This window comes from Chiloscyllium plagiosum, chromosome 33 (genome assembly GCF_004010195.1).
Source record: "Chiloscyllium plagiosum isolate BGI_BamShark_2017 chromosome 33, ASM401019v2, whole genome shotgun sequence".
Lineage (NCBI taxonomy): Eukaryota > Metazoa > Chordata > Chondrichthyes > Orectolobiformes > Hemiscylliidae > Chiloscyllium > Chiloscyllium plagiosum.
The window spans coordinates 26,817,724-26,841,913 of NC_057742.1; the positions used below are offsets into that span (position 1 = coordinate 26,817,724).

General features: G+C 39.7%; 1 protein-coding gene across 2 annotated transcripts in view; it reads right to left on the minus strand.

Annotated features, from left to right (window-relative positions):
- Positions 1-5,793: 5,793 nt before the first annotated feature.
- Positions 5,794-24,190, minus strand: part of LOC122539675 (neurexophilin-1-like) — a 96,850-nt gene continuing 78,453 nt past the window's right edge. For both annotated transcript variants that reach the window (XM_043674670.1, XM_043674669.1), the window contains exon 2: positions 5,794-9,923. In XM_043674670.1, coding sequence (XP_043530605.1) covers positions 9,159-9,923 — 765 coding nt within the window. In that variant the 3' untranslated portion in view covers positions 5,794-9,158. The remainder of the gene's footprint in view (positions 9,924-24,190) is intronic.

Genomic DNA, 24,190 nt, shown 5'->3' on the forward strand with positions numbered 1-24,190 from the left:
TGTAGCTTGTAGATGATAACTACTACTAAGACTCTGTATCGATGGTGGAGGAATGGAGTGTTGAAGATTTTAGTCTTGTGTCATTCAGCAGGCTGCTTTGTCCTGGATGCTGTCAAACCACTTGATACAGGCAAGAGGAAAATATTCCATAAAAATCTTGACTTGTGCTTTGAGGGGTCAGGAAATGAGTTTGCTACATAATTCTCAGCCCCTGATCTCTTCACTTAACCACAGTATTTACACATATCTTCTAACCAACCTGTTCAGCAATGTTACCTCTGGGATAGTTGGGATGTGAACCCAGGCTTCCTGATCAAGAGGTAGGGACACTACCACTGAACCACAAGAACATAGAGTATTGTTTATGTAGGTGATTCAGCTCAGTGTCTGGTAAATAGTAGTCCCCGTAAAATGTTAATCATAGAGAATTCTATATTAATGTCATTAAATGTCAATGAACAATGGTTGGATTCTCACTTGTTAGAGATCATTATTTTCTAGTACGGGTGTGGCACATATGTTACTTGTAACTAATTCAACCCAGGCCTAAATATTGTCCAGGTCTTGCTGTGTTTGGACATGGACTGCTCAGTATCTGAAGAGTTGTGAATGTTGCTCATTGTACAATTATCAGCTAACATCCCCACTTCGGACGTTATGATGGAGGGGAAGATCATTATCAAAGCAGTGGAAGCTAACCAGATGAACTATTTTTAAAAAAAGTCCTCTACATTTATTTGGAATATGGAGTGAAAATGAAAATGAAAAGAGTGAGGTTTTATAAATGAGAATTCATATGCACCTTTGCTGTGAAATTAAGTTTTCCACAATCAAGTAGTTAAAATAAATAACAACAGGAATTACTGGAAAAGCTCAGAGGTCAGGCCGCACCTGTGGAGAGAAATCAGAGTTAATGTTTGGGGTGAAGTGACCCTTCCTCAGAATTCTGTTGTTCTGAGGAAGGGTTACTGGAACCAAAACGTTAACTCTGATTTCTCTCCACAGATGCTGCCAGATCTGCTGAGCTTTTCCAGCAATTTCTACTGTTATTTCTGGTTTAACTTATCTGTAGTTCTTTAGGCTTTTATTTAGTTAAAGTAAATGCTATTTTCAATGTTAAATGTTATTTACAGTTAGCTTGAGTAATATATGGTGAAATTGAGTTGGTAATGGTAAAAATTGTGGTTACAGTGAGATAATAATTTTGTAATAGCAAGTTTTTGACAGTAAATTTCACGTATTCAATAAAGTGACTTTGATTTAACAACTGCTACTATACTGCAAGGTGATTAATTGAAGTAACTAAATGCAGCTAATTCTGCCTCAGTCATAATAAGTAGCTCAACATGATGTCACTGTGATGTAACCAATTAATCATGGAGCGACACATTGAATCAGAGGTGATGCTGCATTCTCAGCATTCCAGTCCTCAACCAATTGTTTCTAATGTAATTCTCACCTTGACCCCTTCTTGCAGGCGAACTGAAATGGGTGCTTTCACCTAGTTTAATTGGGCTAGTAACAAGACAGTGATTAATTGCTAAGGTAGCTGTCACCGTTGATGAGTTACATCCCTCTGTTCATTATGGGCTAAAGCTATTAACATCACGGTCACTTCAAGAGAGTAATAATTTTATTACAGCATGAGTGTTGCTTCCATTATTGCAATACAAGAGATTTGTGATATCAATCATATTAAAGAAGAATGGAGTTCTTGGCATTTACTGCATACAGTTTTATGGTTATAGTAGAATCATCATCGTGTACACTCAAATTATCCACTGCCCTATTAATCTGTCAGAATTCCCACAGGAGAAAGCTTTATAACTGATCTATGTACAGATCTGATGAAGAATGCTCTTTTTTTCAAAAAATTGTTATATCTACGCAAAGAACAGTACTGCACTATATGATTTAGAGCATATTCTGCTGATTTGATTGTCTGTCATAACTTATTGTTTACTAAAAGGAGACCCCTCCATTATGACAGATAATGAAAGCTCTGCTAGATGTAATTTCTCCAGGTAGGTGCCTGCAAATTGGCTGTGAAACACTGCAAGAAGATTCTCTGCTCTTCTAACAAAGAGTGTTCAGATTACAAGCAGGAAAGTATGGTCTAATTTCATATTGATCAACAATATTTATCCCATCTTCTGTAACTCAGAATAGTTTCACTGAGGCTGCAGAAATAAGGTTAATCTTTGTTTTTTTTCATGAGGTGACAAGGGCCAGGATTTAATGTGAAGGTCACTCCTGTTTTAGGTGTCCCTGAGCTACAAACACCAAATGCAACTGAGACAACAAGCAGACGCCTAATTCCAGGTTTTGGAAAATACTGATTTGAGTAAGTCGCTAAGAGACCAAGATGTCACCAGTTGTCTGCATGATTTCTTCTCTGTCCATAGGGAGTAATTTCCACTGAGACTGGAAACTACAACTTTATAAGGGACTACACTGGGCACATGATTTAATGAGTTGTGATTTTTCTTGTGATGTTTCAACATTTTTTCCACTTCTCAGATTGGGGTGTTATTTCTGTTGACTTTTCATTGCATTGCATTGAATCCCTACAGTGTGGAAACAGGCCATTTGGCCCATCGAGTCCACACCGACCCTCGGAAGAGCATCTCACCCAGAACTTTTTCCTTTACCCTATCCCTGTAACCCTGCATTTCCCATGGTGAATCCACCTAGCCTACTCATCCCTGGACACAACAGGGTAATTTAACACAGCCAGTTCACCTAACCTGCACACCTTTGGATTGTGGGACGAAACCGCAGTACCCAAAGGAAACCCACACAGACACATGGAGAATGTGCAAATTACACATAGACAGCTGCCCAAGGGTGGAATCGAACCTGGGCCTCTGACGCTGTGAGGCAGCAGTGCTAACCACTGATGCCCAGTAGAAATGAACTTATATTTATTTATTCATTAAAAGTGTGTTTATATTTACAAATGGTTATATCCAGCCTAATGGAGGTTATTTTACTTGCTTAGTCGTGAGCTCAGATCTCGTCTGCTCAATCTGGGAGAAATACAAGTCGAAGCGAAACTCTTCTCCACAGGGATTACAGGGAAATGTGAGCAGCACCTGTACAGACAGGTCTTATGTACCTCCTAGAAAACCATTTACATATTGGTAGAGTCTTACAAGCAAATAGTCTGTATCAGTGTTGATTGACAGGAAGAAACAAAACTGCATGCAGAATAAATAATACTTTTGAGTCCGCTACTGCTTTTGGATGTAAATATTAGTGACCACAAATATTAACCAATATAAATCATTCTTAAAATAAATAAGCTCTATGCCAGATAAACACAGACACTGAAGTTCACAAGTTCAACATTCTTACATCTACAAGAAGCTGAGACATTATGTACAAAAGTATCATACATCATCAAATTACGTTCAATCGCACTGAAATATGAAATTTATATCCTTTTGAATTCTGGATAAAAATTGATAGCCCACTGACTTCACCAGTTGATAGGACTAGGCTTTTGGATTTTTTAAAAAAGATAAATATGTCTGTACCTTGTTTTCATGTTTTTGCTTACAATTAGAGCTGCTTTTATTCTGTTATTAACACCTGCCCCAGACCAAAGCTTTGTCCTTCAGTTTAACCATCAGCATTCCCTTTTTCTTGTTCCAAGGTATCTTTTATCTCAAACCTTCCCATGACTTTTTTTGTGGTTTTTTTTCTTTCCAAGGTCTTTCCTTTTGCTCCAATTGCTTCCTCCAACCCTGTTCCCTTCTTTGTCAACAGTATAAAACCACCATATTTATACTTCTTCAGTTCCAAAGAGTCATATTAGACTCAAAATGGTACTTCTGATCGTGTCTCCATGGAGACTGTCAGGCCGGTTGAGTTTCTCCAGGACTTTTATTTCAGATTTTCCTTGTATCTCAGACAGCCATACTGAAACTGTGCTTAGAAATGTATCACAGTAAGAGGTTCATATGTCCATTTTCACATACTTTGAATCAATATACATGCAAAACCAAATTAGACCATCTATTATTTTCCATTCTCCTCCATATTGCTATATTCACTGATTATCCTGTAAAATACATCTTTAATATTGAGAAGATTATGTAATATGAAGTTCTTTCATATTAAGTGCTAACTTTGTGAGAAAACACTGTTCAATTAGTCCATCTTATTGTCTTATAAGATTCTATGGGACTCTACTCACTGAAATTTAGAAGCATGAGTGATGTCTCATTGAAACATTTAGGATTCTTAAGGCTGCTTGACAGATCAAATGCTGAGAATATATTTCCCCTCATGGGTGTATCTAGGATTAGAGGGCATAGTCTCAGAATAAAGAGGCACCAATTCAAAATGTCCATGAGGAGGAATTTCTCCTCAGAAGGTTGTGAGTCTTTGGAGTTTCATGCCAGAGAACTGTGGGGGGAGAATCTTTGTGTATATTTAAGACGGAGATAGATAGATCCCTGATCAAGGATAATGTGGAAAAGGCGGGAAAGTGGACATGAGGAATGTTGCATCTTATTGAATGGTGGTGCAGGGTTGAGGCGTCAAATGGCCTACTCTTGTTCTTATTTCTTATGGTCTTAAGCTCTTTCTGAGAAACTGAATTCAAATTTCAGGATCAGGATCCTTATCTGGATTACAGGCAGCACAGCATCTCAGAGATTAGCACTGCTGCCTCACAGCACCAGGGAAACAGGTTGGATTCCACCTTTGTTTGACTGTCTATATGGAGTTTGCACATTCCCCCCGTGTCGGTGTGAGTTTCCGTTGAGTGCTCTGGTTTCCTCCCACAGTCCAAAGATGTGCAGGTTAGGTGGATTGGCCATGCTAAATTGGCCCACAGTATCCAGGGATGTGTAGGTGGATTAGCCATGAGAAATGCGGGGATAGGAGGGTAGGATGTTGTTCGGTGGATTGGTGTGGACTTGATTTGCCTAATGGCCTGGTTCCACACTGTAAGGATTCCATGATTGCATGGAGATACCACCAGAGGGGCAGAGAGAAACTGGCACAAACCCTACAACTGGATCCTTAATCAGAAAGTTGAAAGTAATGCCAACGGGCATTAAAAGTTAATGTAACACCTTATTGTAATAAATGTCTCCCTCCTACATGTTTTAACCTAAAAGTAGACACAGAAAGTGATGGAGGAATTCAGTAGGTCTAGCAGCATCTGGGCAGAGAGAAACAGAGTTAGTGTTCCTAGGCGCTTCTTCAGAACTGGTCCACCAAGCTCTCCTTTATTCTGTTTGTATTTAAAGTTTTCACCTGAACTAAGATCACTGTATTTGAATCAAGTATAAATGATGGCTTTTTTTTTAAAGAAGCTTTTAATTTTATATTAGCCTCCAATGTAGTACAATAGTCCTGTCTATCTGCAGATGCAACGTGACATCTAAAGAAATGAACCTCTTTATATCACAAAAAAACCCCAAAGAACTGCAGATGCTGGAAATCAGAAACAAATCAGAAATTGTTGGAAAAACAACAGGCCTGGCAGCACCTGTGGAGAGAAAGCAGCGTTAACGTTTCAGATACTGTGACCCTTCATCTATGGCCTGCTGTGTTTTTGCAGCAATTACTATTTTTGTCTGTTGTGTTGGCAATATCCATTGAATCTCTCAGCATCTAAAAAAAGTCAACAAGTGTGGCGCTGGAAAAGCACATCTGGTCATGCAGCATCTGAGGAGCAGGACAGTCGATGTTTTGAGTATAAGCTCTTCATCAGGAGACTATGCTCGAAACATTGACTCTCCTGCTCCTCAGATGCTGCCTGACCGGCTGTGCTTTTCCAGTGCCACACGTTTTGACTCTGATCTCCAGCATCTGCAGTCCTCACGTCTTCCCCTCCAGTGATGCTGCCATTCAATAGGGCTACCACTAACTGCCCTGTGGTGGGAAAGACTTCTCCACCCCTGATGTCCTTGGTCTTGTGGAAGATGGCTGCCACCCAGTTAAGTACATGAGTGGCACCTAATACATCAGGCCTTCCCTAGAAGAGGCATTGCAGTGCTCAGTCTGATGACCTCCTCACCCTGTATTAGGTTTCACCCTGTATGTTGAGAAGTAATTTGTGGTGCAGTGATAATATTCTTACCTCTGGGCCAAGGGGGCCTGGGTTGAGGTCCGACCTGCTCTTGAGGTGTATGGTAACATCTCTGAGCAGGTTTATTCGGAAAATATCTAAAAAATAATTTATTGGTTCTTGAGGCATTTTGAGATGTTCTGGGAATGTCAAAAAAGCTATATAATGTAAACTTTATTATCTTTTTCCCTTGTCTGCTTTTCCTGCTTTATGATGCATCAATAATTTGGTGTTGTAGGTAGATTTTATGAATCCTGAATCACCACAGGATTTCTGATTTACAGTTAAGGCATCTGACCTAAGTGAGGGGAATTGGACAATCTACCCTAGTTTCATAATTGATCTGAATCTGATGAGCTGTAGCATTTGTGGTTCAGTAACACTGTTAAAAATAAACTCAAAGGCTTATTTTTGATCATACTGTGATGCTTATTCAATAAACTTAGGTTTTCATATCTGTTTCTCCAGTGTTATATGTGTATCATTGATGTAGGTGAAGGTTTATAGCCGTTCATTTTTTGAACAGCATAAAAATCACTTGTTAACAGTCATTGTTACATCACACTTCAAGTGACTGAAATTTTATGAGGTGAATAAGATCATCATGTCATGTTTCTATGGTGACCATACTTCTTTTACAGCTGTCATTGGTGGCCAAATAAAATGTCGTGGATCTGAAAGATTGATTGTTACAGACTTTGATCAGACATATTGCTTCATTATTTGATTAGACACACCTAGATTAATATTTTATTGATTGATGATGCTTGTCATTAGTAAGTATGATAGATTAATGTGGTCCAGCACTGCTGATCGTGGTAGTGATGATAAAGTATGAGTTGAAGGGGAGATTTCTGATGAATGTCCTGAGTTATACAGCTTGAAAAAGAAACCTAAATTATTTTCAGTGTCACAGTTCCCTCTATTTTAACCGTTAAATAAGGATGGTAATGCTGACAAGCCTCTCAGTGTTGTTCTCTTATTGGCTGAAGGAGACATAATGATTATGTTTGGAGTGCACCTTTCCGTGACATTGCTACCTTCTCCTGCATCACATCATGACCCAGACAAGAAGTAGTTCAACTCATCTAATAGAGAAAGGAAGATCCAAATTCTAGTCGGTGCTGAATGCTTGCAGTCTCAGAGAACTAATAAATATTACATCTATGCATTTGCAAACATGCCTATGTGCTAAAGCTCAAAGTGGGAAGCAGGTCATTGTACCATGTCAAGAAGGGCTACTATTTGGTATTTAATTAATTCAACAACATCAACCACAAGTTAGGTGCTCGACAGGACCAATCTAACCAACTGACCTCAAGATGAGTTAATAACTTTCACCTCAGCTATTGGTGAGGACGGAACTATCCAGAGAGAAGCTTCATAGCCCTCATGGTCTCCAATTACAAATCAGAAATGTCTAAAGTTTCGATAATTGTGAGTTTCCTCAAGAAGGTAGTCACACTGATGTTACCTGTCATGAGATGACAGGTGGGTGGCCTAAGTACGTGCAATTACTCCACCAGTAAGTACCTTCTTAGGATTTGCTAGCTTTTCTTCAAAAAAATTACAGATACTATTTGTTCAGAAAGAGTTGCCTTATGAAATGTTCTCATATACAGTGTATAGTGCATTTTACTAATTCTACCAGCTAACATTGAATATGTTTACACAAATTTGGCTGTCTGGGTATTCTTATGAGAAACAAAAATGGTGAAAAAATTGGCTCAAACTGGTTTCCATCTTTTGACTGACAAGTAAGGTTCATTAACAATTTGTCTTCTCAGGTTTTCCTCTTTTTGAGTAACTGAGCAAATAGTGGAAGTGAACACATACACACAACAGAGACATACCAGTTTACATACACAGTGTGGAAGAGAGCATTTCTCAGTGCAAACAATGGCATTATGTATAATAGTTAAAATACTTGTGCTGTTATTGGTACTCACATCCTTTCCAGACCTCCAAGACTCCCTTATTGTTATTACATGCACAGCAGGTGACAGCTCCATTGACCACAACCTTATCCTCATCCTCATGCATTAGTTAATTTCTTGAAGAGATACTAAATTTACATTTACATCTCTCTCTTTCCCCCCCGCCCCAATTTTTATCTTAAAATAAGTAAACTAGAAGACTGTAGTTAATAATGTAACAATAGGATATTGTATCTCTTTTGGTCAGAGACATTATCTGACTGCTAAGGTGGCTTGGTGGCAAATATACTCACAAACCATTGTTATCCATGCAGGGCAAAAAATTAACAGCATGAGGAAGAATGTTTCAATTCGACAAAGAGAAAGGAAAATGAACACTAAGTTAATGAGCTCGCCTACTTTGACATCCTCCCTTTACTATAAGTTTTCAATCACTGTTATCCAGATGCTATGATAAATAATGTAATATTAATTCCGCCTGACCTATAAAACTATGCTATGAAGGTAACAGGCACATCGGGGACTGGGAGAAGCAGAGATTATTAAACAAGACATGTTGAGTGGAAGTTGTTTAGACATGTGGCCATTTTACATAATATCTACAATTTACCAGTGTCCTCAGTTAATGGAGGAGGCAATTATTTAATTATTCATCCATTTTACTATTAATGTAATGTACTTTGTCTACCTGAAAAATTATTTAGAAGCTTTGATATCAAATCATTAAGTAAGATTTTAGATGATAATTAGGTAATGATTGGTCAAATATTTTGCTATTTTTGTCACCCGGACTATTTCATAGACCATAAACTATTTCCAACATGAGTCTGAAGCTCTTCTAGCCATGAATATTTATTACCAATGGGACAGAAACAGACACCAACTGTTGAAGTGTCCCATGAAAGTTGATATTCCACATGAACTTTTGTGAATATTTTTGTGGTGGATTTTTTTTTAGACATTATTACTGACACTTGTAGAGCTGCACAATGCTGTAATAACAGGCACAGAACACTTTTAACAACCGTTACTAAACTGTTATCACCCCAAGACCTTTAGTGTGCAAGTCAATCTGCTAATCATTCCAAATCCACATGTTGTTAAAAAAAATACATTTCCCCACCCCCTCTGCTTCATCCAGATGGAAAGTAGGGAGTGTCACTGTGATAATTATAATCAGGACACACCTTCTGCACCAGTCTATAGTCTGTGCTGTAAAATGAAATGTAGATACATATAACTTTAAAGGGTTTGGAACAGATCCAGGACACATGGCTTTGTGTCTGTTCCTGGTAACAAGTCTTGGACGGGTCATAATTACATAGTGCAGTCTTTTTCGCTCTGTCAATTTTTTCATATTCGACACGGCAGTTAAATATTTTTGAATCTTTGGCGTCAATTATTGTTTGTTGAGCCAGGTCAAATTCGACTGCTTTTGTGGGTGGCACAAGGCTGACTGAAATATTTCCCTGGCCGGTGGAATTGTGACGGAAGTACACACTGAACGTACCATTTCCATGGTCTACGATTTTTCCAGTGATGAGGAGGTTTAATTTCACGGTTTTGATGTTTGAATAAAAATCGCCCCATCCAAACATTTTCTTAAATTTCCCCGTTTTAACAATTGGACGTCTCTTGACTCGAGACTGGGGGTCTTCATGTTGATCCGATATATTTCCCAACCAATCCCAAAGATCCTGTTTGGAGTAAGAGACTGGTGAGGAGTATGGAAATCCCAGGAGAGTCGAATTCCCTGTACTTGGCAGAGTCTGCATCATCCACTGGCTTAGGGGCGATATCTTGTTGCTTTTTATTAAGACATGCTTTTGTGTGTTTTTAGTTCCTCTAAATTTCACATCTTCAGTGTGATTTGATGTACTTCCTTGTGCAAATGCAACCTGTAGAAACAGATACCAAATGTCATTTTAAAAACAGATGCACAGTAACTTGTTTCTATATTGCTTTGTGTAGACCACACATATTTATTTTGAAAACCTACTGCAACATTTACAGAACTCATATTAAAAGGCATCATTAATTATCTGGCAACTCCCCAAAACCTGTTCTAACATCTACAAGGCAGAGGTCAGGAGTGCAATGGAATACTTCCCACTTGCTTGGCTGAGTGCAGCTCCAACAACACTCAACAATGTCCACAGCCCATCCACCATCTGAAACAATCACTACATCAACCATCAGTATACAGTGGCAGCAGTGTACACCAACCATAATGTGCAGGAGCTGACCAAGGCTCCTTTGACAGTATCATTTAAACCTGCAATCTCTTTCGCCTGGAAGTATAAGGGTAACAGGTGAGAGGAACCCCACAATCAGCAGGTTTCCCTTTGAGTCAAACATTATTGTGATCTGGAAGTATATCACCATTTCATCAGCACTACCACAGGGTCAATATCTTGAAACTCCTCTCATACATTTCTTCTAATATTACCGATTGCAACTGAGGTCTGCATGCAATGGTGACTTCTGCACTGGATGTTAATGCCTCCAAACAATGTGCCCAGACTATCCAAACAACTGTGCAGCTGAGGGAATGGTGCTCCCCTCCCAAGACCGTTGCACATAAACTATGGGACTACATTTCACCATCACCTCTTCGGGGGAATGAGGAATACGCAGGAAGTGATGGTGTTGCCAGTGATACTCACTTCCCACACATAAGTAAATAAGCATGCCTTCAAACCCAGAAAAACGTTTTGCTAAATGGTTACTCTGGATCATCTTGAAATGTAAACTCTGCCCCAATTCTAACTGGCCATATAAACCTTTATACAACAGTGATGTTGCATGCACTTGATCAAAACAGTTGAAATGAAAGAAGCTGAAGATAATTTATGGATTTGGAGGGGCCAGAATGATGTTGGGAATCAGCTAAGCATTCCTTGGTTCATGGAGCTATTTTCGATTCTTACGACACTTAATTGTTGGTTATGATTTTATTCCCATGTGGCTTTGTTTAGATTGAAATGTATCTAGAGTTCCATCAAACACTGAACAGGTACTGCACATTTTCATCAAAAGCAAATAACACGTTACTTTAATTAAATAAAAAAAGGTTATGTGTTTGCCAACAGTTATTACTGTATTTGGGACAGCTAATTCTAGAATGAGGAATGTGTTAGTGGGGAGAATAGGACTGGACAGCAAAATTTCCTCTGCTGTGTAACAGTTCTTCATTCAAGAGTCAATTCAGTGAAAGGTCTTCCTTGAGTGCTGCCAGTTATAAGCTTTCCTCGGAGGCTTATTATAATATAAACCGAAGCCTTCAACATACTGCAGCTTAGAACTGAGTTTCCAAGTTAGGCATCCGCCAAAGTCCTGTGTGGGCTTTCTGCTTACTAGTAGAAAAGGGAGATCGAACTGAAGTCAATCACTGTCAGGTTGTTCTTATATATTCCTCAATCTCTAACTCTGCAGCCCCACACTTTTCAACTCTGACTCTCCAGCATCTGCAGTCCTTACTTTCTCTCAGCATTTGATGAAACCCTAACGATGAGTGATCCGCATGTTTTTTCCAGTTCTCAGTTTGCAGCTTTGAGAAACAAGAAAAAAAAATGACTGAGAAATGTATAGTGCTTAACTTTAGATAGTTTTGGCATATTTGTCTAAATTTATTTGACAGTAAATCTCGGAATGATGCAGTGTAAAGTAATCTATTGATGATAGTCAACTTTTCTAGCCTCTCCATGTTTCTGAGTTTCCTCACCGTGGTACCATTCTCGTAAATCTCTTCAGGACTGTCGCATCCTTTAATTTTTTTTACTATTATTGCTGGCCCATCCCTAATTTACCCAGTGGGCAGTTAAGAGTCAACACATTGCTATGGGCCTGGAAACACATGCAGGCCAGACCGGGTAAAGATGGCAGTTTCCTTCCCTAAAAAGCATTAGTGAACCAAATGGATTTTTCCAGCAATTGGCATCACTGGACTAAAAGTTTTTATTGAATTCAAATTGCACCATCAGCTGTGGGGGAATTTGGACCTAGGTCCCTAGAACATTACCTGTGTCTTTATATTAACAATCTAGTGATAATACCATTAGACCATTGCCTACCTTAGATTAATTCAGAGCGTTGCAAAAGGTTTAGCATAGATTCCTTCCTTTTGTAGGTTATGCCTCTACTTGAAAGGTTATTTGGTTTAAACAGTCTTCTCAACTTGTCCTGTCACATTTAAAGATTTGTGCACATATGCCCACAGGTCTCTCTGGTCTGACACCCTTTTTAAATGTGAGCAATTTAATTTATAGTGGCTCTCATTGTTATCCTGACATGAAGTGCTGACACATTTCTGCATTAAATTTCATCTCTCTATTTCCTTCTGAGAGCTGTTAATGCCCTCCTTGCTGTTTACCACATTTCCAAGTGTCAGGTCTTATGGGAATTTTGTAATTATGGCAAATCTAGGGCATTAATATATATCAACAGGTTTGCATTCCAAATACTGACCTACATGTGATTCTACTGTTTAGATCTCTCTAGTCTGAAAAATAACAACTTATCACCAAAGCGCTCTGCTTTGTGCCCCACAACCATTTCTGAGCATCTTTCAACCAGGGCACTAAGTATTTTCCTTTCTCTGAAGGCTTTGCATGAGATTTCTCTGGGGCTACTTTTTAATTTTTTAGAGCTACACCTTGGTTTTCAAGGGTGCCTTTTTTTAGGTCTCACTGACATTTTTGTCAGGCAATGCAGCCATGTTGTAGCAATACCTTCTGTATTTATGTTGAGATATGGGGAATTTGGACTCACATACAAGCAAAATTAAAATAATTAATCAAAACCCTACGTGATTATCAGCCTGCCATTAAATGTACAGCTAGAACACACCAAGAAAACATTGATTTTCTAGAAACCACAATATTTAGATTGGCAAAAGACCACATCAGGAATAAATACGGGAGAGTTTTTTTTCCAAAATAACTGACACGATGTTCTATACACAGAAATTATCATCCTAAACAGATCTCAGATCACATTTAATGTATTTCATTGCTTATTCAAAAGGATGGTTTATTTTGACTAGGCAATTGCTAGCCTTTCTACAGCACCTCAGGTCTCAGTTTCAGGTTTAAATTGAACAATTGACACATCATTCATTACAATAGCATTCACCGCAATTGTTCCTATATGTTAGCTCCTGAACGTATGCATTCTTAAGGTAGAAAATCCACATTCACACAACATAGAAAATAGGAGCTAGGGAAGGTTATTGGGTCCATTCCATCTGCTCTGCCAATGAACATAACGAAGGCTGATTCTTTATTTCAATACTATACTCTTACTCTCTCTTAATATTCTTAGATTCAGTTACAAGTACTTTGTTACCTCATTAATTTCAAATTTTACTGGCTTCCAGTCAGCAGAGTGTTCATTCATTGACAGGTCTAAAACTGTCTCTTCTTCTCTGTAGTGTTTCTCTCCTCCCCATTCAATCTCCCTCTCTGTTCGACCTCCTTGTAGCTACCTCTGCTCTCCATCCCCATTACAGCCTCTCTCTCCCTCAACAGCTTGCAGACTCTCCCTCTCTCCCAATTTACATCTACCTTCTTCCTTCAAATATTTACCCACCCATTCTGCAACCTGCAAGTGGTTACATCAAGTAAAAGATAGTTGGCTGTTGTCCCTGGCCCTGGCAACCTCCTCATTGCCAACTTCCTTCCTGAACTATTGGCTGTTCCTCCAATCACAGGCTGTTTCTCCCTGAATCACTGGTGAGCCCATCAGCAATAAGCATGGAAGTGAACCAGCCTCTGATTAGAGGAGCCACTCCTCATCAGATCTCTCCCTTCTACTCATGGGATGACTTAGCTCAGACTTGTCACCCTGGTCACTGATTTTCACCAGTGATTCAGGGATTTTGTGGACAAATTTGTTTGCTGCCTTTATGTGCTAGTTTTCAACTTGCTCACAAACGTTTTGCGTGGCATTTTGTCAAATGTCTTTTGAAAGTTTATGTACACAACATCAACAACATTGCCCTCACAATCCTCTCCATCACTTCAGTAACTTCAATCGGGTTAGTTAAAACATGATTTTCCTTCAACAAAATCATTTATTTTCCCAAGTGCAAATACATTTTTGACTCGGATTATTCTGAATTAAGATTGTTAGTTCCCAAAATTAGAGCTGGGGATCACAATGTGGATAACCCTGTGTCCCTTCAAGATTAGATTAGATTACATACAGTGTGGAAACAGGCCCAACAAGTCCACACTGCCCCGCCGAAGCGCAACCCACCCATACCCCTACATTTACCCCTTACCTAACACTACGGGCAATTTAGCATGGCCAATTCACCTGACCTGCACATCTTTGGACTGTGGGAGGAAACCGGAGCACCCGGAGGAAACCCACGCAGACACGGGGAGAACGTGCAACTCCACACAGTCAGTCGCCTGAGGCGGGAATTGAACGCGGGTCTCAGGCGCTGTGAGGCAGCAGTGCTAACCACTGTGCCACCGTGCCGCCCACGATGCAGGGAGCATTCAAGTTGATGCAGGGAGCATATAAACGTCATGCTGTGTGTTAAGCATAATGACAGTGATAGTAGTTGCACATCTCAGCAGAAAGCTCAAGTTGGTGCAGGCTAGAATCATTTAAATCTAGCCTGTGCTATTTACTATACTGATACATTAACCTTCTGTGGTTCATATACAAGAACACTTAGATCCCTCTGTATTCTGCAGTCTCTCTCCATTCAGATAATGTTAAGCTATTCTACCCTTCCTGTTAAAGTGGGCAACCTCGCTTTTTCCCACATTGTACTCGATCAGCCAATTTTCTTTGTTCATGAAGTTAACCTATCCTTATCAATTTGCAGACTCATTGCTTCTTCTCTCAATTTGTTTTCCTACCTAAGTTAGTAGCAACTGGAAATTTGGCTACAATACAATTATCCATCTCATCCAAGTCATTAATATGGATTGAAAATAATCAAGGCCACAGCACACAGCACTGTCACACTCCACTAGCTACTATTTGCTGTGTGGGTATTGGTTTAGCTCAGTTGGCTGGCTCATTGGTTTACAGAGCAGTATGATACTAACAGCATATGTTCAATCCCCCTCACCAGTTTGAGGTTACCATGAAAGGACTCTCTTTCCTTACCTGAGGTCTGGTGGCTCTTAGGCTAAATCACCACCAGTTGCTTCTCTCTCTAATGAGAAGCCCCATGGTCTGGTAAGACTATGGTGACACCACAACAACATTTGCTGCATTAATAAAACCGTTAATCCTGACTAAGTTTCCTTTTAGTCCCTCAATACTTTATCTATGCTAATACTTGATTTGATTTATTATTGTCACATATTCCAACGCACAGCGAAAAGTGTAATTTTCTGTGCTCTACAAACAAATCACACCATACAAAATAAGGTACAAAACAACAATTAGAACTAGTAGGACAGCTTCAGACATTAAATGTTATCACAATATTATCACTGTGGAGTAGAGAACCTCGCAAGCACTGACAGTGCCCAGCTATGTAAAATGATTTCTTTATCTGTCACACATTCAGAAAATGTACTGAAGGATTCAGTCATCGAAATGCAAGAAATCAAATAGCCACCCCCACAAAGAGATTCATATGTTAGAATATGTACAATTGAAGAAAACATTAATTGTTCAGAAGGAAAGTAAATAATTCAGATTCAGGTTTTTAGCAAGCTGATATTTATGTCAATAGTCATCTCATGAAATTCAAGATAAACACTGGGGCAAGTGCCATTATACTATCAGATGATAAACTATAGTTAAGAAAATACTGTTTATAGTTGACAACAGTGCAACAACATTGGGAGAAAGCTTCCCAATCCTTGAATGACGTGGGCCATGGAGAGAAGTTGGGAAATTGGGTGAGTGGCCCTTCTTGACATTGAAAGCATAAGGTCTCATTTTCCAAACAAGTGGTTAGACATCAAGACAAGATTCTTGCTGCTAGTGGTAAGATTGATTTTCATAGTTTATCATTCATTAACATCCTCATTATTAGTTAATCGTACCTCATAATATTTACTTTCCCATTCTGCTACCTGCCAGTTAGAAACCGGAATGAGAATTCCCAAAGTGAAAGTCAGAGCTATTACCTGGTGACTCCACACCCTTACTTGCTCCTCTGGACATCTATCTGAGACACTTGACACCAACATCTCAGGGAACACATCACAGGCAGTAACTGCACGCATCGCACATCCATGAACATGTACCAGCCTCACTGCACCATCATGGCACATCAGTAATCCACTCACAGTAAGCTCCTGCACTTCAGAGTTGAAACTTGGAGCACAACAGCCCATTTCATTGAGGGCTGCTACAAAGACACTTTGGGCACAGGGACAGATGACCAAATTATGGATTAGAAAAGGCTGCTTACTTGGTTTCATATTGCTCATTCACTTTGAATAAACTTCAGGTTTCATGTACTACTGTTATTAACATTGAGTACAGTTCAAACTGCAATAAGCAAGGTTTATGAGTACAGTATATATGAACAAAGAGGAACCCAGGTTGGTGAGCAAATATCTAGGACAGCTTCAAGTCTGATATTAGATACTGAGGTGAGACACAACCTAGTAGATTATTTAATGATCTTATCACACCAGGAATAATGCTTAGCAACAGTGACAGAGATCATATTAGCAATGGTGAGTATTTCTGCCTCTGGTGAGTACATGCAGGAAATAATTCTCAAATAACAGAACTGAGGAAGGAAACATTGTTTTCACCAATAATGTAATTGTTGAGTGCAAATCAAAATGTCCAAATCATTCAATAAGGTGAAGTAAAGAGTCTACAGAATTCAGCACAGATCTGCAGGCAGATTGATAATAAAAACTAGCTTTCACAGACTGAAGGTGTGGGAGATTCACTTCTATGGAAACTATTACTGAGAAGAGACGACCGATGGTTAAGGTACTGCAAGGAAGAAATTTTTTTTTAAAGCAGAGGATATCCTCATGAGGGAAATTTAAGAAGTTAAGAGTTTAAATGGATCCAGAGACTTCAGATGTTCAGGAAGAGCAATAAAGTCAATGATCAAGTGGGTGGCACAGTGGTTAGCACTGCTACCTCACAGTGCCAGAGACCTGGGTTCAATTCCTGTCTTTGGTGACTGGCTGTGTGGAGTTTGCACATTTGGCCTGTGTCTGCGTGGGTTTCCTCCCACAGTCCAAAAATGTGCAGGTGAGGTGAATTGGCCATGCTAAATTGCCTGTAGTGTTAGGTGAAGGGATAAATGTAGGGGAATGGGTCTGGGCGGTGTGGACTTGTTGGGCTGAAGGGCCTGTTTCCACACTGTAAGTAATCTAATCTTCCATTCAGCAAACTGCCAACCTTTCAGGAACATCTTTTGGCAAAATAATGAAACCTCTAGATTATCTGAATTTACAGGTCTCTCATATTTCATGGGCAAATGTAATTATATACACAAACATATACAAGGGGTTCTGAGGAAGGGTCACTGAACTGGAAACGTTAACTCTGATTTCTCTCCACAGATGCTGCCAGACCTGCTGAGTTTTTCCAGCAACGTTTGGTTTTGTATGCAAGAGGTTTCTGATTTACGAATGTCTGGCTTAGGAATACTCAAAATGCAAATGCAATCGCATACAGGAGTGTAAGTTTAAAGAGTTGACATATGAATATTTCCTGTACTTACAAATGACTATGTTATATTGTTCTGCACTGTGTTCTGACCTGTGTATAAATTAACTTGCGAACAAACTCAGGAGCAGACCCCGCTTCAGTACTTGAGGAACAACCTGGGAACTACCAGTACTAATAATGAAAAAGAGATGTGTATAGGTCTGAAAGTCTGTGAAAGATACCGTACTGAGTGCCATGAACATTACTCACCATGACAATGTCATGGGGAAGAGTGGGTAGGATTTAAACTAGATTGGCGGGGGGTGGGATACTCAACAGCAGGGAGGCAAATATGAGGCTGGAAAGAGATACAGTAATCAGAAATAGTAAAGTGAAAAGACAGGTCAGGATGGGACATAACAAAAAGCAAGGAATGCCTGTTGGATTACATTGCATCTATTTCAATGCAAGAGGGCTGACAGGTAAGGCTGAAGAACTCAGGGCGTGAACTGGGATATTATATCCATTACAGAAACATGGCTAAGGGAGGGACAGGACTGGCAGCTTAATGTACCAGGATACAGGTGCTTCAGGGGGATAGAGGTAGTGGAAAGAAGGGAGGGGGAGTTGCATTTTTGATTAAGACGAGTATCACAGCAGTAATCAGAGATGAAATAACTGAAGGATCAGTTACAATTCAGTGAGGCTTTGTGGGTGAAGCTAAGAAATAAGAAGGGTATTGTGACATTATTGGGATTATACTATAGGCCCTCATATAGTCAAGAGGCATTAGAGAAACAAATATGCAGGGAAATTTTGGAGACTTGCTGGAGCAATAGGATTGTTCTAGTAGGGGATTTTAATTTTACTCACATAGACTGAGTCTGCCAGAGCATTAAGATTAGATTCCCTACAGTATGGAAACAGTCCCTCCAGCCCAACAAGTCCACACTGATGCTTCAAAGGGTAACTCACCCAGACCCATTCCCCTATTTATCCCTGACTTTGCAATTTAGCATGGTCAATTCACCTGACCTGCACATCTTTGGACTGTGGGAGGAAACCTATGGAGACACAGGGAGAATGTACAAACACCACACAGCCAGTCACCTGAGGCTGAATTGAACTCAGGTCCCTGGTGCTGTGAGGCAGCAGTGCTAACCACTGAGTCACCATGCCCATGTTAAGGGCAGAGATGGGGTGGAATTTGTTAACTGCATTCAGGAAAGTTTCATCAACAAATATATCAGGGTCCTTTTCGGGAAAGGGCAAAACTCAACCTACTCTTGGGAAATCGGGCAGGACAGGTGACGAATGTGAAAGTGGGGGAGCACTTTAGAACCAGTGATGATAGTTCTATTAATTTTAAAATAGTTATGGAGAGGGACAAAACTGGTCCACATGTTCAAGTTCTAAATTGGGGCAAAGTGAATTTTGATGGAATTAGACAGGAGCTTGCAGGGGTTGATTGGAGTAGTTTGTTTGCAGGCAAAGGAAAGTGGGAGGCCTTTAATTGTGAGCTAGTTAGAGTTCAAGTCTATATGTTCCTGTGAGGGGGAAAGGCAAGGTTGACAAGAACAGGGAATCCTGGATGAGAAGAGATATTGAGCTTTGAGCAGAAAAAAGAAGGTATGGTTCAGGTACTGGCAGCTGGGATCAAGGGAATCCTTGGAGGTTTAAAGGGAATACAGGAGTTTACTGCAGAAGGAAATCAGGAGCGCAAAAAGGAGGCATGAGGTAGCCTTTGTTGAGAAGATTAAGGTGAATCCAAAGAGGTTCTTTAAGTATACTAACAAGAAAAAATAATTTGAGAGAGAATAAGACCCCTCAGGGACCAAAGTGGACATGTATGTGTAGAACAACTGGAGATGGGCAAAGTCCACAATGAATATTTGTCCTCTGTATTTACCGTGGAGAAAGACATGAAGACTTGGGAATTTGGGGACAGTCCATATCACATTTGAGGAGGTGTTGGGTATATTAGAATGTATGAAGGTGGATAAATCTCCTAGTCCTGACCAGGTACATCCAAGAACCCTGTAAGAGTAGAGGGAAGAAATTGAGGGGGCCCTGCATGGTATTTTTCCATCATTATTAGCCACGGGTGAGGTTCCAGAAGACTGGAGAGTAGCAAATGTTGTGCCATTATTCAAGAAGGGCTGCAAAGAAAAACATGGGAACGATAGACCTGTAAGGTTAACATCTGTATTAGGTAAGTTACTTGAGAAGATTCTAAGAGATAAGATATTATGTTCATGTAGAAAAACAGCATTTGATTCAGAATAGTCAGCATGGCTTTGTGCATGGGAGATGATGCCTCATAAATTTGTTAGACTTCTTTGATGAAGTGACCAGGTAAGTTGACAAGGGCAGGGTGATAGACACAGTCTATATGGACTTCAATAAGGCCTCTGGTAAGATTCCACATGGGAGGCTGCTCAGTAAGGCTAGATCGCATGGAATCGCATAGGAACATATAGACTTGAACTCTAACTAGCTCCCACTTTCCTTTCTGGCAAATTGGATACACAATTGGCTTGATGGTAGGATGCAGATGGTAATAGTGGAAAGGTGCTTGTTGGACTAGAGGCCTGTGACTAGTGGAGTGTCTCAGGGGTTGGTGTTGGGCCTAATGTTGTTTGTTATCTGTATCAATGATTTGGATGAGAATGTACAGGGCATGATTAGTAAGTTTGCAGATGACACTAAAATCGAAGTTATTGTGGACAGTGAGGAAGATTATCAGAAATTGCAGCAGGACCTTGATCAGCTGGGGAAGTCGGCTGAGAAATGGCAAATGGAGTTTAAAATAGATACGTATGATGGCTTGCATTTTGAAAAGTCAAATCAATTTAGGAGTTTCATGCTGAATGGTAGGGTCTTAAGGTGTGTCGTAGAACAGAGGGAGCTTGGAGTTCAGGTTCACAGTTCTCTGAAAGTGGAGTCACAAATAGACAGGACACACTGGCCTTCATCAGTCAGGGCCTTGAGTATAGAAGTTAGGAAGTTATGTTGCAGTTAAACAGCATGTTGGTGAGGTCGCTTTGGTTCAGTTTTGGTCACCTTGCTATAGGAAGGATGTTATTAAATAGAAAAGAATGTAAGAGAAATTTATAAGGATGTTACCAGGACTCAACGGTCAGAGTTATAGGGAGAAGTTGAGCAAGCTAGGACTTCTTTCTTTAGATCGTAGGAGACTGAGGGGGATCTGATAGAAGTGCATAAGATCATGAGAGGCATGGATGGGGTAAATGCACTCGGCCTTTTCCTTAGGGTTGAGGAATCGAGGATTAGAGAGCATCAGTTTAAGGTTAGAGGGGAAAGAATAAAAGGGAACCTGAGCGGCAACTTTTTTACACAGAGGATAGTACGTATATGGAATGAGCTGCCAGTGGAAGTAGTTGAGGTGGGTACATTAACAAAATTTAATAGGCATTTGAAAGGATAGGAAAGGATTAGAAGGATATGGGCCAAGTGCAAGGAAATGGGAATAGTGTGGATGGACATTTTGGTCGGCATGGACCAGTTTGGGCCAAAGAGCCTGTCTCTGTGTTGTAGGACTCTATGATTCTATGACTCTAACAGCGTATGATCGCGAAGGAGAGAGTCCTAACATCCAAGCCTTTCTCTGAGTCTCTGTAACAATGAATATCATATTAATGTAACCTATAACTAGTTGATAACATGCAATAAACTACATCTAGTTCAACACAAGAGTCTCTTCTAATTAGCCAATGAATGGTTTTCCTCCACCACACTGGACTTAGTAGGCCCGTGGATCCTTACACTTAAAAAGGATGGTGACTAATCTCCCCATGATGAGGTATAGATTTGCTTTAGCCTCCCATATAGCAGCAATCATTGCCCCAATGACGGGCAGTGATTCAGAATCCAATATCCAGAATTCCTTGCTGCAGATTTTAACCAAAGTTTCAGAACACTTCCATCAACCAATATTTCCACATATGCAGCAAGGGCCAATAGAGCAAATAAAAATATAAATAAGTAAAACCACAATCAAATGAGCTTCGGGTTAGCTGTGTTACCTTTAAATAACTGAGGTGGTGTACTGAGGCCAGAGAGGAATGGGAAAGGGTTGACTTTGTGCAAGAAAGAAACATCTTCTAATGACTTTGTTTAACACAGGGCATTAACTGGAGCAGCTGACCAAGAATAGCAGGTGGGGCATCAAACTAGTGTTAAATGCTGACTGACATCTCAATCTGTCAATTATGCATATTCCAACCAAACACACATAAGACCCATTTATCACACTCAACAACATGGCTTTTTGCATGGTCACACCAAGAGTGGATCTTGCTATGATCCTGGCTGATGTTCATACTAAATAACTAACATCCCAGAATAAGACCTGGCTATAAGCCACAATATGGCTGAGCTTTAACCATCAAGATCAGTTATTGATCACATTCACAAGGAACTGTCAGTGTATATTTAACACAAAGACTAAAATGTTATTAAAGAAGAACGACCTGAACTTAGTTACATTAGACAAAACAATTGGAAAGATTTCTGTGCAAAGACCATAAAAGATTTCAAATTCATGATATTACTTTTATCCCAGCAATATCCTTTACAAACACAAAAACACTCCAGAGTTACTACTATCTGCACACCAAGTCTTCTAGCTCAGGATGGTACACTGCAAAGGGTTTCGTTTCAGAGAAAGTTTGTGCATTCAGCAGATGCTTTTCATCAACTGAAATCTCTGCCTAAGGCACCGAAAGCAACTGCAAACTAAACTCACTGTTTACCTCACAGCAAATACGAGTTTCCTACATTTTGCTCTCAGAATCTCTCTCTGGCTCACACTGACTGAATGACTCTAAAGTTCTATCTCTCTGTGTGCTCCTGGCCCCGTCTCTCAGCAACATAGTGTTCCCTTTTATTTTTACAGCACTGAACCCATTTCTCCACGTCAAGAGTGTAAAACATCATTAAACTGTATGTAAACAAACAGGTCTCCAGACACTCTGGCACTAAGCCAATAAAAAAAACTAAATAAAAATAACCACAACTCCCCTTTCTTAATATAAAAGATGCAAAATATATATCAAATACAAAGTTAAACATTGTTCTTAGAAATGCGATTGTTAATTTTTCAATTAAATCAGCACTCTTAACTCTGAACCTATTGATGCTACAGAGCCAGATTTTGTAACCATTGTATCGAAGAGTTTCATTCTTAACAAGGTGAGGCTGACAGCCCTGCATTAATGAAACTAGAAGCCTGGAAAGCTGAAGGTTTTACCACTGAATGAATTAGATTGATGAATAATAGATAGGAAAAGATCATCATTAAGTACAGAATTGAAGATCAAAGAGAAATGGCACTACATCAAGATCCAAGAACCTGAATGAACTATAAAAGATCTTCTATAAGAGACTGGAGTTCTCTTTTTGCGGGAATAGATGGTTAGAATTTGCACAATACATTGCCTTTTATTTTAATAAATGTTATTAAATAAATTTTGTTAAAACAATTGGTGCTATTTCCAGATCAAACATCTGGCTGACTGCCTTCTCTGTGGAATTAGAGAATATCAAATACCTTCACGTGCAATGCATGTATTATTTTTTACTTCAATGATTAGTGAGCCTGGCTGTGCGAGAAATGGATTATGATTAAGTTATATTGAAGATTAAGTGGAACAGTAACTATGTTATAAAGCTCTAGGGGCTGAATGGCATGGCAGCACTAGAGCCATCTTATTAAGTTTGAATGCTCCGAGACTGTAACCTGTGTCTATTTAAATTATTGGCTGATGTGGACTCTGCCCTACTTCTGTGCAACTTAGACTGCAGCGCTAAATGTTGTTATTCTGCATAATTAAAAAAAGGATTTTCAGTTCTGCTGTGTTTTGTCATCGAAAGTAATCAACTTCTTGTTGATTATCAGAGACCAGATACCTTGTGACACAACCTACAATGCCAGAAAAGAGAAAATGCAGTCCACAAAAGGTGAAAGCATGAACAGGTGACACTGCTGATAGTGTAGTGATTTGATCTTGCCATTTTGCATTTTTAGTCACACAAATTATTTTGAGGATAGGTAGGGTCGCCAAGTGTATTCCCACGGAGACTGATCAGGGCTAACAGGGTCACCATCAATTCTTGCACTTCCTAACATGCAGTATTGACTTGAGAGCCTAAGTTTGCTCCAGTATTGTTAGCCAAAATCAGTTCCTCAACAGCTTCCTCATAGCTGACAAGGCATTACTCATATAGTGATCTGAACATGAGGTGCAATTAAATTAAGAGCTCAATCATATTGTTACCACATCAATTAAACAGAGTATATTCTGCAGTGCCCACTTGCTGCGGAAGGCCCATTGCACACCTTTGGATCTCTCCCTCATGTTTCCCCTGGGTCATCTCACATACAGGTAAAAACAATGACTGCAGATGCTGGAAACCTTCTTCTGGATCAGTGGTGCTGGAAGAGCACAGCAATTCAGGCAGCATCCGAGGACAGGCAAAATCGACGTTTCGGGCAAAAGCCCTTCATCAGGAATAAAGGCAGAGAGCCTGAAGTGTGGAG